Source organism: Glycine max, chromosome 13 (genome assembly GCF_000004515.6).
Source record: "Glycine max cultivar Williams 82 chromosome 13, Glycine_max_v4.0, whole genome shotgun sequence".
NCBI lineage: Eukaryota > Viridiplantae > Streptophyta > Magnoliopsida > Fabales > Fabaceae > Glycine > Glycine max.
Genome location: NC_038249.2, coordinates 30,802,135 through 30,822,348, shown reverse-complemented (window position 1 = coordinate 30,822,348; position 20,214 = coordinate 30,802,135). Strand labels below are relative to the sequence as shown.

Here is a 20,214-nt window from a genome sequence, read left to right as displayed (position 1 = left end):
TTGAGTTTATCACTAGTCTTAGGCCATTAACTCTTATTTCTTTCACAAATAAAAAAATTGGAACCTCATTCCTTTTCCTCTTGCACAAGACCTTCAAGGGAGGAGAGGCCACCATTTTCTTCTTTTAAGCTCCATACTAGTGTTCTTGAGACTTCTTCTCTCCAAGTTTTGGTAAGAAGCTCTTAAACCTCTCTTTTCTTCTTATTTCTTCATCATTTTCGTCCAAAACTATTATTTTTTGTTCCAAAATTTCTTTTTCATTCTTTGAAACTTGAGACTTCTAGATCTGAGTCCTTGTTCCTTTGAGAATTTTGTGTCATATGTTTCATTCAAGGTAAGGGAGGTCTTTCCACTTCTCGAACCCTAACCTTGTTATCTTTGGAAATTAGGCTTCATTGCAAGTTGTATTGACAATTTAAATTTAATATCTGCTCTCACGAATGAAACTGCCAAATATGGTGTTTTCTTTAAGTTTTAAGATTAAAACTGAGTTCTTTAGGTGTTAAAACTTAGGGCTAGTCTTAAATTTCACTTAAATCAGAGTTTTCTAGCAAAACTTATGAATAATACAAGTTTAAGAACATTTTGTACAATAAAATTTTGTCATAAAATTGAGCTGATTGTTATAGTTATATGGATTGTTAAAGTTTTAATCTCAAAAATGAGTTAGGTAGATGTGAAAATGTAGAGTAACATATAAGATTCATGAAAAACTGATTTTCGAAACATCGAGAACCCTGAAATTAAGTTTAGAAGTGGAACTTTGTAAAATTGAATGTCAAAGTAATTTTAGACACTAGACCGCTTAACATTGGAATTCATGCCTCTAGACAAAGTTGCCATAGAATTATTTATTTTGGAACTATTGATTTAATTGTGATATTATTGCTGAGATATATTGCAAAATCTGAAGACTAATGCATGCTCTGAAATTATGGTGATTTTATGTTGATAGAATTTCTGAGACATGTATATTATTTTATTATTATGGAATGGTAAGACTGACAGAGTGTGAATTCTGATAAATTATATTTGTGGCGTGCAAATTTACATTTTGATATATATATATATTATTATTTTATCTGTACACGTTGTGGTTTGGGTTCGAGGATGTTCAACCTTTGACAAATTGTTTGTTATGATTGTTAGATGGTTGTAATCATAGTATTATGATGTCTGATTGTTTGTGTAACAAGTGATTTCTGCCACTTAAGGGTCCACGATTGGTACCTTGAAAGTAGTATATAAGCTTAAGCCTCGTCTCTCTTTCTTGTTTGTTTAGATATGTGTGGCACGAGGGTTACACACGTGATGCAGCAGTAGAAGTCAAGAGGATTGGAGAAAGAGTAAGAAATCAATGGTTCTATTTTCTTATGTGAGAAAGTGAGATTACATTGAGAAAGTGAATGATAAACAAAGATACATTGGGATATAGTGGGCGGAGAGGTTTGAAAACCTGGGGGAACTAGCAAGTGATGACTATCTGACATTTGGTGCGCTCATTTAGCACGGATGACTGTTAACGTTTTAATTATGTTGGGATTTACGTCGGCCAAGTGCAAATGAATCCCAATTGTAGTAATGAACCAAAGCTTAAGTCGTCTTCCAAGGGAATAGTGGAAGGATGAATATTCCAATTAAAACATTTTAGATAAAGATATTTTTGTGTTTTTATATTTTAAACTACCTAAAACTAAAACTAATCAAAACAAAAAATAAAATATATATTTTTCTAGAGAGATTAATGTGCTGAAAATTTAATGACAAATTAAAAGAAAAGGTAGAGTTATTTTTTACGCAATAACAATTGTAAACAAAAACAATAACATTGAGATGCTAAGATTGTACTTGGAATCCCCCTATTTGTTGCAATTCCTTACACTTCTACGTCATTATATCGTTCATCCTTAATTCACTAATGTATTTTATCCCTAATCCTTTGGATGATGGACCCTAAGTCACTTGTCTTGATTCTCAATCCCTTAGCCAACCAACACAAGTAATCAACATTATCGTTTGGAAATTAGTGAGACTTAATCAAGATTATTTTATCCCTGGAGATAACCCCAATTAAGTATCCGATTCAGTTCAGGTTTTAACGAGATTCACCAAAATACACGTCAATCCCTGGAATCATCTATGAGGTGCACAAGTTCACAAAGCAATATTAAGTATAGAAGGTGAATAATGAACTCAAATAATATATTAATGCGAAAAAATTACATCAAATAGGATTCAATCTTTTTCTCTCCTAGCTAAGAATGAAACTAGCCACTCGTGAAATACAAAAAGAGAGAAGAGAAGAGGGTTTTTTAGTAAAGGGTGATGTGTAGTGGTGTATTTTATGTTGTTGTTTATACCTCTCTATTTATAGAATCATAGGTATGTTTAATAAATACAAATAATCTCCTTAATTTACAAAATAATATAATCTATACAAAGAGGAAATTATCTCTTCAGCTCATATAATTTGTTTTAATTGTTACAATTATCCTTCAATGAAAACAGTTATTATTTATTATTTTTAAATAATAACTGAAAATGGAAACAAAAGAAAACAGTTAAATTGAGATTATTAATTTTGATATGAAGTAAAACTGTAAAACAGTTAAAATTCATCATAATTATTAATTTTAATTTAATGGTTATTATTTGTTTAAACTGAAATTCTGTAATTTTTTATGAATTGAGGAGATACATTCCCTAAAATTTTGTATTGGTATATTAAGGCTTAACTTAAACAGAAAATTAAATCAATCAGATATTAAAAAAATGCAATCAAATTGCTCTAAAAATTTTAATATGATATTAAGATTTAATGAAAAAAATAATCATATCAATCTTATATTAAAAAGTGATATCTTATTGGTCTAAAAATTTATATTCGATATTAATATTTATCTCAAAATTTAAATCTGATATTAAGATTTAAAGAAAAAATAATTATATCAATCTAATATTAAAAAGGTGACATCTCATTGGTCTAAATTTTTTTATCCTATTTAAGTTTTAATTTAATATTTATTGCAAACAAAAAATCGAATGAATCAGATATTAAAAAAATAAAATCAAATTGCTCTAAAAAAATTTAATCTGATATTAAGATTTAATATAAAAAATAATCATATCAATCCAATATTAAAAAAAGAGATATCACATTTCTCTAAAAAGTTTAATATGATTTTCCTAAAAAAATGAATATGACATTAAAATTTAATGAAAAAATAATCATTAATATGATATTAAGAAAGGGTATATTCTTTTTTTGTCCATGAAATTTAAAAATATTATTTTTACTTCTTGAATTTTGTAAAATTATTCTTTTTAGTCTTTAACATAATAAATTAACATTTCGTTACATTTTTTTGTATTTTGTGATAGTTTTCAAATGTAAATTTAAGCATGTAAAAATATAAATTAATTTAAACAGCTAAAAATTGTCACAAAATATCAATTTAATATGTTAAGGACTTATTAAAACCTCTTAACAAAAAACATCTTGGAAAAGTTACTTTTGATAAATTAGTTTCATCATTCACAACTCTTTTTAGATAAAAAATCCTACAAATGTGCGTGTAAATCATAAATTGTAATCAAATTTAAGTGAATGACATCTTGGATTGGTGAATTTGGTGATTCCATAAAAAAGATAATCTTATTGTCGTGTGTGACGAGAAAGACACTACACATAGTGACAATGAAGGTGAATGGAGAATCACATCCGTATAGATCTATAATGAACAAAATCAATGAGTGTCTCATTACCTTTTGAAATTTAGAGTGTAAAAGGATTTTGAATGGGAAACTTTGGAGAGCTTAGATGAAGAGGACAAATTGATGTTGGAAGGAGGGAAAGCTAATGAGGTTAGATGCTGAAAGTTTTATCCTTTAAAAGAAGATTAAAGGTTCTAAGGAGAGAGAAGGAGTTGGAACAATTTGGAAATTAAAGATTTTTTTATTTTTCTTTTTAGGATAACTTTTAATTAACGGTATTTGAGTATCATTAATGACATTAATTTCAATATAACGGAAGAATCATCTTGAATTAATTTAAAAAGATAAAATATCAAAATAAACTTTTTAAAAGATAAATGAATAAAATAAGCCAAAAAAATTAAATAAAAATATTAAAAAATAATAATTAATATATTTAAAAATAAGTTATCAACAAGATAATGAGTACTTCATGCTGATACTGTAACGACTTAAAAAAATAGGCCTATATTTCTTACACACTCGTAAAAAAATAAGCCTATATTTCTTAACAAGATTTATTTTCAATGATTAATTTCTCACTGAACCATTTATTTTTTCTGAAGGAAAAATCTCGCAGGGAAAATATACCATCTTTATTTTTCTGAAGCCGGAGCACCATGAATGATGGCATCCCAATAAGTATCATCCCATTCATCTCTGTACTTTTCATTCATTTCAACAAAGTTCTTAAAGCACTGTTTAAGCATATTCTCTTTCCATTCTTCCAACGGAGGCAATCCAATTTCAGCCACTAGCCAGTGTTTATAGTCAGCCTGCAAAATAATTTTTAAATTCAGAAAATTAAAGGTACTTGCAGTACTTTCGTAGCTGTACCACACTGACTCCATTAAACTCAAGAAGGTCCAACTTTAATTTTATGATTTTTTTTACTTTAATTTCTATCTATTGTTAGTATAATTTTTTACATTAATAATCAATTAAAAATTATTATTGTATAATTTTTAAAATAATTATTTTTTTCTATATACTATTGTAGCTATGAGTACAGATATGACATGTAAAAATTGTATCCTGACAAAAAACAAAATGTATGTATATTTCACTGAGAAGGGTATAAACAAATTCTAGTTCCTTACATTGATTCATCCTAGTATAAGAGAGTTTTAAATAGTATATTTCACTGAGCAAGGGTATAAACAAATTCTAGTTCCTTACATTGATTCATCCCATTGTGATTAATTTTCTGATACGTACTACTCCATGTGAACTGCAATATTTTATATGATATATATAACTATCAGGGTATTTTACAAACACTATATATTATGAGATTAATTTCTCGATCAGGTCTCATGATCAGTTATAAGTAAGACACCTTTTAATAATTATTATTTTTCTAGATTTTTAAATTTACCTTTTCTCTAAGAATATAGCTTGTTTAACAACAACTCAACCAATCAATAAGAAGTTATTTTTAAAAAGACAATCAATACCTAATTTTTCAAGTTGGGCTATTTGAGCATCAATCCCAAAATTCAACGTTGACCGGATAATATTGATTATCACGTGTCATAATCTTACTATAATATGTGATACTCATTATCCAATGGGATTATGACACATGACAGATAAAGTTATCCATTATTAGTCAATGTTTAATTTTGAGGCTGAGGATTCAAATAGTCATATAAAAAAAATGAACTTAAATTATAGAAGGACCAATTTAGTGAGTTGAAATAAATAAGAAAATTATTTACAATTAAATCTTTTAATTTTAATGTTAATTTGGTAGCATAAGTTTAAAACCCATCTCTCGTTATAAATTATATTTTGTACTAAAACCTTATTGTTGTAAAATAAATGAACAAGCTAGTTTGATATATTACAATGCAGGTCTAACCAAGTCCAAATGTTGAATATCTGGTTAAAAGAAACAAAACTCAAAAGAAAATATTCAACAGGTTGTTTAGTTCGATTTTTTTTAATTAAAAAATTGTTACCTGAAGTGGATAAAGGGAATGAGTGTAACGCTTGGGCAACCCATTTTCCTCCATGAGTTGATAGTATTCTTTAACAGATTCCATCATTTCCTTTTCTGTAGGTAAAAGAACTTTACCAGACAAAACTTTTGCAACCCACTTGCATTGCAACTCAATTATTTGGTAGACTGAATTCTGGCCACATCAAGTTATATAATTCACTTTAATAATTACAACAAAATATCTCAACCTATAAATAAAAATAATAATAAATTTAATTTAATGAACTTTGCATGAAAATAATTTATTTATATGAATGACTATAAAATTAGTATAACTTTGTCACCCAAATTAAAAACTTGTGATATTAACCTTGAAGGTTAAACCAATGAAAGAGAGCCATGGAGACAATGCAGGAGGAAAGACGTGTTTGTATAGTGGCCCAACGCGATTATCATCAACGGTTACTAGTCCATTGGTTTCAAGGAAAGGAAAGTGGTACTTGTATCTGTCATATTAAAAAAGATAAGGTCTAAAAAAAATGTGTACACTGCACCAAATGAGAATAATATTTTCCTTATTATTGTTATAATTAAATAAAATATAAGGAAAAAAATGAAACTTTGTGATTGTACCCTGTACAGTGGATTATGGCATCTGCATAAACGGAGAATCCATCTTCAAAGGCAACCAAACCATCTTCAAATACACATTTGACCTGGCAAAAAGACAAGAGTGAGGATCAACAACATCTTCTCATGCATATTAATCTTGAAAAATTAACGAATATATATTGTGTGAAATGCATATAAAATACAGAAATGATTTAAATTACTTAGTGTGGATATGGGATACTTTTCTCAGGTATATCTCTTGATGTATCCATATAATTCTAGTTTAGAAAAATAATTTTTTTTTAAAAATAAACAGAAAAGAAAGAAAGTAGTCCTAGTGGTGTTACCAATTAAAGTTTTGACACAAAAGTCAAGTTAATTAAGTAACTTTGGTCAGCTTTTAATAGTTTTGGTCCGTGACCCTGCATATTTGAATATAAAACTATTTTCTAATAAATTTGATATATGGAATTTTCACTATTCCTTCTTAAAATACTTTCTTCTCCATTCTTGAAATTCCAATTTCTGGTATCATAGAACACATGTTCAAATCATAGTTTTCTGCTACAAAAGATTCGTGAGTTCATGGAGGTAGAATCATCAGTTTCTCAATAGCTTCATCAACATAACAAGATCGTGATCATGACAAGCTCGAATGGAAATCTCATGGGCAATCTTCCAATTCTTGATGGAATGAATTGGGGAGAATGGCGGATTCAGATGCAAGTTGTATTTGGATTTCAAGATGTTCCTGAGGTTGTGGAATGTGAAATTGCAGAACTTGAAAAACAATCAAGTGATCTGCAGAAAGCCGCATGCAAAGATGCCAAGAAAAGTGATTGCAAGGCTTTATTTTTTATTCATCAAAGTGTGGACAAGGCAAATTTCCAGAAGATTGCTCATGCAAAGACAACAAAGGAGGCATGGTGCATCTTGAGAAAGGCATATTCAGGAGATGCAAAGTTAAAGAAGGTGAAATTACAGACTCTAAGGAGATAGTATGCGATGATTCAAATGGAACCAACTCAGAAGGTAGCTGATTATTTCACAAGAATTCTCAGCATTACCAATTTGATGAAGGGCTGTGGAGAGAAGCTTGATGATCAGATGATTATGGAGAAAATCTTGAGGTCACTTTCACCTCGGTTTGATTACATTGTGTGTGTCATAGAAGAATCCAAGAATCTTGAGGATTTGAAGATAGAGGAGCTGCAAGGTTCATTGGAAGCACACGAGCAAATGCTGAATGATAGAGACACAGAAAGATCCACGAACCAAGCTTTACAAGCTCATTCCTCAAAAGGCAAAGGAAGAGGGAAGTGGAGCACTGATAAAGGAAAGGGAAGTCACAAAACTCATAGCAAGAATTCTAAAGAAACTCAATCAGAAACTAGAGAATCTTCAGGACAACACAAGAATGGAGTGAAGAGTGGAGAGGAGGGAAAGAACTTTGATCAACTACGGATACAGTGTTTCAATTGTAATAAGTATGGACACTTTGCCTTAGAATGTACTCACAAATAGAAAGAATGGAGGAACAAGGCTGGTGATGAGGCAAATTTGGCAGAAGGAGTTAATAGTGACTCTGAGCAGGTTTTGCTAAGGGTGACTAAGAAATCCGACAAAGGAGGATCAAAAGTTTGATATTTGAACCTTGTACATACGGTGAAAAATTGTATTTTGTAATCTTTGTAGATGAGTTCACAAGAATGTTGTGGGTTTATCCAATCAAAAGGAAGAGTGAGCTATTTTTCATAAATTTAAGGCATATGCAGAAAAGCAAAGTGGAGCAACCTTGAAGATCTTGAGGATAGATGGGGGAGGATAATACACCTCTAAGGAATTCGAAGACTTTTGTGAAAGCAAAGGCATAGTACATGAAGTTACAACACCCTATACTCCTCAGCACAATGGTTTAGTTGAGAGAAGGAACAGAACTTTGCTAAACATGATAAGGAGCATGCTAAAATTAAAGGGGCTATCAAAGGAACTTTGGGAGGAAGTAGTCACCACAACTGCTTATATACTCAATAGATCACCTACAAAGAAGTTAGAAGTGATCATACCAGAAGAAGCATGGACAGGAAAAAAGCCAAGGGTGAGTCACTTCAGAATTTTTGGCTCACCTTGTTGGAAACATGTCCCAGATGAGAAAAGAAAGAAACTGGATGACAAGAGCACTGAGATGATCATGGTTGGTTATCATCCCATTGGAGCATATAAACTGTATGATCCAATTGAGAAGAAAGTCACTTATAGCAGGGATGTGATTTTTTATGGAGAAAGCTTGTATGACTGGAATAAAACTAAGAAGGTTCAGTCAAAAGGCATGTCAGTGCTTGATGAACTTGGTGAAACCAGTGGAGAAGAGCAATTGGCAATAGCATAGGTGGGGCATCTCCTGCAGTAGCTTAAAGACCTCAAAGAGTATCAAAGCCTTCTACGAGGCTAAGTGATTTCGAGGTGTACACTGATGAAGCAATCACAAGTGAAGGAGAATTAGTTCACTTTGCTCTTCTAGCTGATGCAAAACCATTAGGATATGTGGAAGCACTGAAGGAAGAAGTATGGAAGAAGGCTATGCTGGAAGAACTGGCAACAATTGAAAGAAACGATACTTGGAAACTGGTTAGGCTGCCAAAAGGAAAGAAGCCTATCAGTTTGAAATGGGTGTTCAAGGTTAAAAGGAAACCTGATGGAACTATTGCAAAGCATAAAGCAAGACTAGTTGTAAGAGGTTTCATGTAGAGGGAAGGTCTTGATTATACTGAAGTGTTTGCTCCAGTTGCTAGAATTGAAACAGTCAGGATTGTAGTGGTCTTGGCTCATTCAAGAGGTTGGAATATGTGACAGTTGGATGTAAAATCAGCCTTCCTCAATGGATTACTTGAAGAAGAAGCCTATGTAACACAACCACATGAATTTGAGAACAAGGAAGGTAGAGACTTGGTGTTCAAACTGAATAAGACTTTGTATGGTCTTAAACAGACACCAAGAGCTTGGAACAAAAGAATTGATGGGTTCCTACTAAAATTGGTTTTGAGAAATTTAAGGTGGAGTATGGAGTGTATGTCAAGGAAGAGAATGGAGACATAATCATACTATGCCTATACGTGGATGACCTTTTAATCACAAGCAGTAATGAAGTTGTGATTCAAACTGTCAAGAAGCAGTTGCAATAGGAATTTGATATGACAGACCTGGGAGTCATGTCTTATTTCTTAGGAATTGAGTTCATTCACAAGAATGGAGGACTGGTGATGCATCAAAAGAGTATGCATAGGAAGTTCTTAAAAGATATAAGATGGAAGAATGCAACTTAGCTAAGAGTCCAGTTGAGTTTGAATTAAAGCTAAGTGTTGGTCTTGATGAAAAGCCAATGGATGCCACATTGTTCAAGCAAATGGTGGGAAGCTTGAGATATTTGTGCCATAGTAGGCTAGATATTGCTTATGGTGTGGGTCTGGTAAGCAGATATATGAATGATCCGAGGACTTCTCATATGGCTGCAACAAAGAATTTTGAAATATGTGAAGGGCACACTTGATTATGGCTTGTTATTCTCCAAAGCAAATCATAATCAAGGAATAAGGTTAATTGGTTTTTTTGATGCATACTGGAGTGGTGATGTAGAGGACAGCAAAATCACCACTGGATATGTCTTCAAATTACTTGGATCAACAATTTGCTGGAGTTCTAAGAAGCATGAAGATGTTGGACTTTTAACTTGTGAGTCAGGGTACATGGCTGCTGCCTCAGCAGCTTGTTAATCAGCCTGGTTGGAGTCACTTTTTGCAGAATTGAAGATTCAGCTTGATTCAGTTGTTCAACTTAACATGGACAACAAGTCTGCTATATGTCTTGCCAACAACCCAATTGCACATGGAAGAACAAAGCATATTGGGACAAAGTACCACTATCTCAGGGATCAAATGACGAAAGGAAGAATAAGTTTGGCTTATTGCAAGTCAAAAGAACAAGAAGCTAACATTCTAACCAAAGCACTTCATGGAGAGAAGTTTTACAAGTTCAGAGAAAAACTTGATATAGTGAATTGCTTAAACTAGAATTAGGGAGGAATGTTGATGTATCCATATAATTTTAGTTTAGAAAAATAATAAAAAAACAGAAAAGAAAGAAAGTAGTCGTAGTGGTGTTACCAACTAAAGTTTTGACACAAAAATCAAGTTAGTTAGGTAGCTTTGGTCAGTTTTTAATAGTTTTGATCTGTGACCCCGCATGTCTAGATATAAAACTATTTCCTAATGAACTTAATATATGGAAGTTTTACTATTCTTTCTTAAAATATTCTCATCTTCATTCTTGAAATTTCAATAATCTCCTCCTAAAATCACGCCAAATTAACTCATTTACGTGAAAGTTAATATTTATTAATTTTGCAAAATGTGAAAAGAGAATATATAGGTACCTTAGGTAATGGTAACCAAACAAGGTTGAATAATATAGTGTGTTTAAGTCTTTGCATTGGATGAAAGTTTGGGAAATTCAGCAGGTATGTATGGCAGTTTCAGATCACATGCAAGTATTAATTTGCTTTTCAATTAATTATTAATTTGATTTTTAAATAATTCAATTTGGTTTTAATATTTTAAATGATTCTGTTTACTTCTCGAATTCTTAAAAATTTAAAAATTAAATTGATTCATTTGTAAGAATTTAAAAATCAAATTAAATTTTAAAAAAATAAAAATTAAACTGATTCATTTTAAAAACTTTAGGATTAAATTAAAATTTTAAAAAATCTAAAGATCAAATTAAATTATTTAAAATATTTTAGAGATCAAATTAATAATTAAATGTTACTTTTACTTGTTTAGAGTATGTTATTTTATATCATAAAATTGAGAATCAAAATCATAATCATATGCTTATGTTTAAGGATATAGTTATCTAATTTAAAGTAAATGATTAACTTTAATTCAAAAGATGCTAATAAGCTATATCAACAAAAACCTTATAAATATCTCCTAAAAAGAAAAAAAAAACCTTATACATACCGCTGTGCGAAACATTATTTTGCCATAATCTCCGAGCTTCATTCCCGCTAAATCTGGATTTAGTCTTGTTGCTACATGAACTTCCCTTGCTACTTGTGCTATTTCTCTTGAGATGTCAAATGCACTTGGTCCAAGACCAATTAAAATCACAACCTATTAAATTGAAATTAATTTACATGGAATTAATGTAATTAAATAATAATAAAAATGATATTAAAGTTAATTTTTTATAGCTGCTTTACCAATATATGAAATCTTATTTTTTTTAATCAAGAGGAATGATACCTAGGCATCTCATTATATCTTTATAAAAAAAAAACATCTCGTTATAAACATCCCACCGTCACCTATGATCATTTCTCTTTGTTTTTTCACTTTTTTTTTTTTTTTTATCAAATCATAAATCTTATTATCCTTATATTTTTTATTCTCTTTTAAACTGTTGTCATGGGAGTTTAATTAGGATGTCCACTAAACTTTTTTCTTATCAATATAAGATTATAATATGGCAAATGCCAATAAGTACTTTAAGTGCACTAGTTAAGAAATTAAGAGTAAATTTTTTTTATTCAGAGACACAAAATTATAATTTACATGAGTTTTTTTAAGATTTACACATTACACTTGTTAACCATACCCATATAATAATAAACTATATTTTATTCTAGAACATGGTCAACAACGACGTAGACGATCATTCTGTGATATATAGATACTTAAAAACATGGAAATTTTATTCTTCTGTACCTGATTATGGAAAGGTTGAGGAACTCTGTAGTTATGCGAATGCATCTGGAACCCCCGCCACGTGTCAATCCCGGGTACCTCCGCAAGTTTGGGTTCCACAAAGTGCCCCGAACAAACCACAACCGCGTCGAACCCCTCCCGACTCACTGAGTCACCGTCTCGACTCGTTCTTGACTCAACCACCCACTCGTTTCCCTTTCTCTCTACTCTCACAACCTCCGTTTCAAACTGGGTCAACTCGTTAATCCCGAACTCGCCCGCGAACCCTTCCAGAAACCGCAGCACCTCCTCGTGACCCGGGAACGTTCTCGGGTCACCCGATTCGTTTTTTACAAACGGAAAGTCCGAGAAGCCCATGAGCTGGCGCGGGAGGTTGGTGCGCAGCGAGAGGTAGAGGCTACTGTGGACGGTTTCGCGGGTCGGGTCGAGACCCAATGGGTCGGAATCTGTTTTTGGGTCGTAGGCCCACATGCCGCCCACGTGATTGGACTTTTCCAAAACGACGACGTTGTGGCCCTCGTGGCGGAGTTCGCGCGCGGCGGCGAGGCCCGAGACGCCGGCGCCGATCACCGCGACTTTCAGTGATCGATGCATTGAGAGAAATAGAGAGAGAGAGAGAGAGAGAGAAAGTTTGGTTTGAAGTTTTGTTTGGATTGGAAGGTTGGGTTTTGCGAAATGATTTTTAAAGCTTAAACGTTTTGAATGATCTTTTTATGCTTTGATTGACTTTGTCTTTATTTGTCTACGCAGAAATAACATAAATATGCTTTCAAATAATTTTTACTTTTTGAATGCAGTTTAACTTGGGTAAGGCAAATAAACCCGCAACCAGAGCTGTTATTCCAAACCTGCTCTCACTTAGGGGATAATATCCATTTTTATCCAATATGGATAAGGATATTTCTCAAATTGTTAAAGTGAATATAATTATTAAATTATACCCGTATCTGTACTTATTATTATTATTATTATATTATTTTATAATTTTTCACAACATATATACCTAATATATATATATATATATATATATATATAAAAGATTTTAATGTTATAATTTTTTAAAATACAAATCAATTAGTTTAATAATTAAATAACAAACTCAAAAATATACACTTAAAATTTTTAATTTTTTAACTTTAATTTATTTTTTATTTATTGTATTTATATATTATTTGAACTAAAATTATGAAAAGGTATAGTGAGCTATTTGTGGATATATTTAAACTCACAGAGAGATGAGTATTAAAATTCTAAATTAGTCTCTTTTATACTTGTATCCACCTCATCTTTTGCGGAGATGGGAAGGATTTAATCCATCCTTCACCTACTTTGTTGTCATCACTATTTGACTGTTAGAGTATCGTGTAGTTGAATGTTTGGTTAGAGTAGAATTGAGTTGGAATTTTTAGGATTCATTGACCATTCTTTTTTTTTTATATATATACAAAATACTAATGAGTTTATTTAAATTGTTTTGACCATTGATAGGAAATAATTACATATTTGATCAATAAAAATAATCATTTTTTTAATTTTGATAAATTAATTAATTGAGTCTTATAAATATAAATAAATGTAATAAAATTGACAGATAATTCTTCTTATTCTTTATATAAAAGAAAATAATTAATTCATTAAGTCTAATAAATGTAAGTAAGTTGATTAATTTAATTAATAATATTATAAATTTAAAATTACTAATTTAACTTCAACTATTTCTAGATTGAAAAATATTTTTAACAATTTAAAAGTTTAAAATTTCAAGAATTCAGTTATAAAAATATTTAAATAATTAAATTACTAAATATAAATATAAATTTCATTATTAATTGATTTCATTGAATACTTTTTCTGCATTTAATAGTATATATATTGAAATTAAATAATTAAGGAACAAACAATAATCCACACACATAGTTTTTTTTTAATTATTCCTGCATGTAATTTTAGTAGTATATATTAAAAGAATAAAGGAAACAATAATTTAGATAATTGATGATCAGAAAAAATAAGCATTATGTGTTTCTAAAAATAAAAGTACGACTTTATGATAAATGGTGGATCTAAAAAATAACTTAGGAGAGTAATGAAATAACCTATGTAGTTGTGCGAATGCATGTGGATTCCTAACTTTGAAATTTCGGCAGAAAATCTTCAAACGGTTGTGTGATCCACACGAAAAGATACACAAAAAGCTGTCTTTTGGAAGAGAATTTCCATCCATTTGCTGTCTGGTACGCTACCTCATCCGGTCCATGTAAATTGTAATACCTTAAATTTTAAATTAAAAATATTATTTGAAAACACTCATATTTAATTTATTTTAAAGATACGCGTCACAATTTTTAATTGTCTCCAATAATTAGTAAAGTCTCATAACATTTCCAACCCAAATTTTTTATATTGATTTCTTATTCATCTTTTTGTGGTCCCCGCGTCACTTTTTATAGTTCCCATATTGTCATATCAATCATAAGAAACTCATTCAAAATTTTACTTCAATACAAGAAATCACAAGAAATTTAAACATTTAAATTATTTTATTATAAAAATAATTAATTTATTTTTTGTAAAAGCTTTCAATAGACTTTCTTTTCTTCCTTTCCCACGATTGTTTTCTTTCTTTAGATCAGGGCTCTTTCCTCCAAAAGCTTCCCAACAACACTGGCAACAACAATAATTTCTCCTCTCAAACACAAATCCTTCCTCATCAACATGACCCAACACCAACAATGCCCTCCTCATCAACAATGCCTCTCTCGCCTGAGCCTCCCTTCCTATGCGCCAATGAGGCCGTCATCGCCGGACTCCTCGACGCCGAGTCACACCACATGCCGGAAAAGGACTACCTTCGTCACTGTCGTGACAGCTCCGTCGACATCACCACTTGCTTGGCCGCTTTCGCACCTGGACTTTTCGTTGTCAAGGTAGTTTCATGCTTGGAACTGTTCATCTTCTTTCATTTTGTTTCAGTTTCTTTACATATTCTATGAAAATAATAATATTTTATTTGTAAGGAACCGTTCCTTATATATGGAATCCAAAGTCCACTGAAGAAATTCAATCTGCCACATCACTGTGTGCTCCAATGCCGAAGAATTTGCAAGATACCGTTCCTTAGCCTAAGAAATCGTGAAAACACCTCCCATTGGAGATGCTCTTATATTTTTTTAAAACAAACATGTCAATTGAAAAACGATAAATCTTTATATTGAATTAAAATAAACATGGATATAGAATAATTTAGTCTTCATACATAATTAAATAACATCAATAATGTCACACGAGAAATAATACAGATACAACTCATAGTAGTATAAAAGTAAGCAAAATAAATTTTATATCCTTATCACAACAAAATACATGCCCTCGGAGAAAACATTTCTTAAAATACATCAAAATCAAAAGAAAAAAAAAACCCATAAACTAGAGCAGACCATTATCATGCTAATCATCGCTCTCTCCTCATATGTCGGCTCTAACTGCCAATGAAATTCCCTGTACTCCTCAATCTCCTCGGATGATATGTCTGAATGGTCTTTTCGATCCTTTATTACTTCAACTAGGTGTATTGGCTCCGCGTTATATATGAGAATGTTACCCTATCCATCATACTCCACTAGAGTCCACATGAATTGCGGATCACGACGAAGCTCTTCTAGTCCAAGATACAAGCGAAAGTCCTCATAATAACTGAGCTTTGAGCGGAGATATAAATCCCCTTAACGTATGGTCTACGATTTATAATGCTATAACAAAAAAAAATCCTCATCATCTATCATTATCAATGTCTTGATTTATAATGCTAAATTAATAAAATAAATAGTATAATCATTAAATTAAGAATGTAATATAAAAATATCCAAAACCCTATATTTTTTATTGTTTTTCTTTTTTTACTCATTCATATCGAAGAATTTCACATCAAAATATTATAAAGAGAACCAATCAAAGCATTGTTGTATAGGGAGTGGAAAAATAATTAAAAACACCATTACATGGAAAAAAAAAAGGTTAGCATGCTCACTGTGAAATAAAATGAGGGGGTCTCCACATTGGAGTAAAAAAATAAAAACAATAAAACCCTTATTTATTTAAAAAGTGTAAGCAATAGATTTGATAAATACATTAAAAATAAAAAATTAAGAAGATATAAAAAGTTAGAAGCTATTATTTTAAAAAATGTCATTTCAAGAAGCATTTAAAAAATATTTAAAAAACTTGCTTATTAAACAACCAAATAAGTTTTACTAAATATAAAAAAAAATATAGTGTTATTAAAGGCACAATCTGAATCTATACTAATAATAAATTATTTTGTATCCACATTTCATTGCACAGTTTTTTTAAATCACTTTTTAAATTTTTCTTCGAACCTACAGTAATTTCTGACTCTTTCTATATTGTTATTTTTTTTATATTTTGTCACTTTTAATTTTTTTATTAACTGCATTTAACTTCTCTATTTTCTTTTTATTTTTTTATTTAAATATTTAAAAATTTTAGAGAGACACGGACTTCCCTTTACCAAGAAGAAGAATATCAAATATCACAATATCTTCGACAAATACCTAAGAGTTTATCTCATGTACGTGGTTCATGGTTTCATTTTAAATTTAGGGTTAATTACAAATTTAACCATTCAGCTTTCATTATTTTGTAAATTTTATTTTTGCAAATTTTACCATCTAAATTTTCAAATTTTATGCATTTTGCCACTGTTGATGAAAGGATGATGATTTTGACTTTTGACATCAATTTTAATTATCACCGAGGTAGAAAGTCATTTTTCTACATTGATTATAATTATAACCGATATAAAATTCTAGAAAATTGACTTTTCATATGATTTTGTCACCAACATGATGGTAAAATACGCAAAATAAAAAAATTTGAATGGTAAAATTTATAAAATGTTGAAAGTTGGATAGTAAAATTCATGAAAAAAATTTCAGTGATAAAATCCGTGAAATTATGAAAGTTAGGTGGTAAAATTTGCAAAAATATAACTTAAGTGGTAAAATTAGAAAAATAATGAAAGTTTGGTGGTCAAATTTGTAATAAAACCCTAAATTTAATAATGATTTTAATCTTTTAGTTTAATGAATTAATAATTACTTAGCTTAGCTATATAGGTTTGAATTAGATTTTACTACTAAATACTTTTAACAAAAAAGGTACAAAACAAAAAAAATATACATATATTTATAGTAAAAAAATATGAATTGATGTTATTTCATTTTTTTTCTTTTTGGTAATAATATTTGTGTAAGTTTGATTTGATTTTATAAATTAATTAATTATGCAAATAAATTGTTTGGGTCAAACATTTCTTGATATCTTAAAACCCTTTTGTCAATCCCCTATTTTTGCAAATGTCTTTTTGATTTTGTTTCTTTTTGCAAAAAAATTTCACTTTAGTTCTTTTTAGTCCAAAATGATATATAACAAAAATATAATGATAAAATATTACAAAAGATTATTTTTCTTTTTTCTTTTATAAACTGAAGGACTAACAGAGGGCTTTTAAAATCTTACTAAATAAAATGTTTGATTTGACCTATACAATTTCAAGAACTAATTTAGTGATTTACTTGTCGTAATATTGTTTATGATAAAATGTAATGGTTAAGATTTATCTCTCATATAAAAAGTTGCTACATTAACGATGAGCCTCTCTCACCCACACAATTAAATATAATTTCATAAAATATAAACCGGAAATACTATTTAAAAACATTATTTAAGCAAAAAGGAATAATTGGTAAAAAAAAAAAGAGAAAAGGAATAACTGGTACCATCTATTACATTAATATAATCGATCTACAAACGATCACACCGAGAACTTCATTGAACAGAGAGCATGAACTACTTATTTTCCATTACAGTACACGAGAGGAGTACGAAGTTTATTTTGAGATACGATGTAGCTGTACTTATAAAGGCATTTAGAAATGGAACCGATAACTTTATAGTTTGAGATAGAGTATTATACTCTTATGGAGTTGGAATTGGCTTGTGAATTGGCAATGGTGGTAGAAGTGGTTTCTTGAATTTGGGGTGAAGTGGTAGCTTAGGAATAATAGGCTTTTTGAAGAAAGGCTTTGGTTTTAGAAATTCCTCCGACTCAACAGTCGGGATGGGCTTTTTCACTATAAATGGTTTTGGGATAGGCTTAATAATGGGAATTGGTTTTGGCACAGGTTTAATAATTGGAATTGGTTTAACAACGGGAATTATCTTTGGAACAGGCTTAATAACAGGAATTGGCTTAACAACAGGAATTAGTTTTGGTTTAGGCTTATAAACTGGAATAGGAATAGGTTTAACAATAGGAATTATCTTTGGAATAGGTTTAACAATAGGAATTATCTTTGGAATAGGCTTAATTATAGGAATTGGCTTTGGAATAAATCCTTTGAATTTTTCTTCTTCATTAGGAATTGGCTTAGCAACTGGAATTGACTTTGGAATAGGCTTAACAATAGGAATTGGTTTTGGAATAGGCTTATAAACTGGAATTGGAATAGGTTTAATAATAGGAATTGGCTTTGGAATTGGTTTAACTATAGGAATTGGTTTTGGAAAAAATCCTTTGAACTTTGCTTCTTCATCATGTCCTTTTAGACTTGGTTTTGCTAACTCTTCATTTATCACCTTCCCATCTGTGTTCACTTCATTCCCTACATAAGAAATGTAAAAAAAAAAAAAAAAGTTAAACACAATAAATATTTTTGTTAATACCTAGTAAATTTGATTTTGTTCAAGAATATAAATAGAGTAAAAAAAATATAAATACAAAAATAATATAAAATTTCATTGAAAATCATAATAGATACTCTCTCATCAGATTATAATTATTGTCCTAAATTGTTTTATAAAAAAAATAAATAAAAAAAACAAATGAAAGAGAATATTAATATTACAAAATTAACTTTATTATCATTATTTTTTTATTCTGTAGCTCATATTATTAATATTATAAGAAATATAATTAAAAAATTAATTAATGTTACATTGAAAAAATAAAATGATAATTATTTTAAAATAAATAATTTCTTTTTATACGACAATTATTATGAGACCAAGGAAGAATATAATAATATCTCTCTCGCATAATTAAAGACTATAATAATTAGCTATTGCATTGATCAGGTAGGTAGTAGTTTTTCGTTTATGGGAGCCACTAAATCCAGGCTCAAGGGGCAGAACAGAAAAAACCACAAGTTAATTTCAGACATATATACTGCATTCCAAGATAAATGATTGAATTGAATTTGGAAGACAACAATATCAGTCAAAGAGTAATTAAAAGCACCATTCATTGGCTGAATCTTGTGGATGAAGGGTCGATCTTAATTTTTACTTGAAACGTAGGCTACCGACATTCGTACAGTAGTACTTCATGAATAATTAAATTGTTCATTTCTAATTAGTATTTGCATGTCAAGTATATATGGATCTGTTCTTCCCAACCTGAACATAATTACTACGGTGGTCACACATATAGGTGTACGTATTTTTATACATATTAAATAACAAAAGGACTTACTTATATATACTTTTGGTCGTACGAGACTTTTTTTTGAAGAAAAATTAACCCAAATTTGAAATCAATAATTTTTAATTAGTCCTTAGATTAGAGATTATTATTCTGTATTGTCAAATCACACATGTAAATATTAAAATGAATAAGTTTTTATTAAGGTCGAACACAAAGAAATTAACATCATGTTTCATAAACTAAAGTATAACAAAATTAATGTCAGCAATAGGATGAGGCACAAACCTGAAATTTCAGTTGTGGCCGAAACAGAAGGAGCATAGCTGAAGCTAGCAAGCAGCAACAAGGGAACCCAAAAGCGCAGAAGTGCGCAATGCATAGTGGAAGAAGCCTTTCTCATCGAGAAAACAACAACTAGGCCACACTAATCAAAGCTCAGAAGGGAAATATCTGAAGGCTTGAGTTACTCTTGTCCCATACTTGCATTATTTATAATACTTAACTTGGGACTAATTGTACGTTCATGGCCCTATTGGTCATTACATTTTTTCTTGAAATGCAAACCGGAATTTCAGATTTGGTCAGTGATTATTATTATTTGGAGGAGTGGTTGGAAGCGTGTTTAGAGAGATCAC

The 20,214-nt window shown here is 30.2% G+C and overlaps 2 protein-coding genes across 2 annotated transcripts; both read right to left on the bottom strand.

Annotated features, from left to right (window-relative positions):
• Positions 1-4,127: 4,127 nt before the first annotated feature.
• Positions 4,128-12,811, bottom strand: LOC100786530 (flavin-containing monooxygenase FMO GS-OX5). The gene is made up of 6 exons (XM_003542794.5): positions 12,076-12,811; positions 11,329-11,481; positions 6,332-6,414; positions 6,069-6,204; positions 5,718-5,891; positions 4,128-4,529 (listed from the first exon to the last, which is right to left on the bottom strand). Exons 1-6 carry the CDS (start codon positions 12,667-12,669, stop codon positions 4,350-4,352), a joined length of 1,320 nt encoding a protein of 439 aa, XP_003542842.1. The 5' UTR covers positions 12,670-12,811; the 3' UTR covers positions 4,128-4,349.
• A 5,043-nt stretch (positions 12,812-17,854) lies between these two features.
• On the bottom strand, positions 17,855-20,214 carry LOC100786014 (proline-rich protein 4). The gene is made up of 2 exons (XM_003542793.5): positions 19,865-20,214; positions 17,855-18,758 (listed from the first exon to the last, which is right to left on the bottom strand). The coding sequence occupies exons 1-2, from the start codon at positions 19,977-19,979 to the stop codon at positions 18,073-18,075; spliced, it is 801 nt and encodes a 266-aa protein (XP_003542841.1). The 5' UTR covers positions 19,980-20,214; the 3' UTR covers positions 17,855-18,072.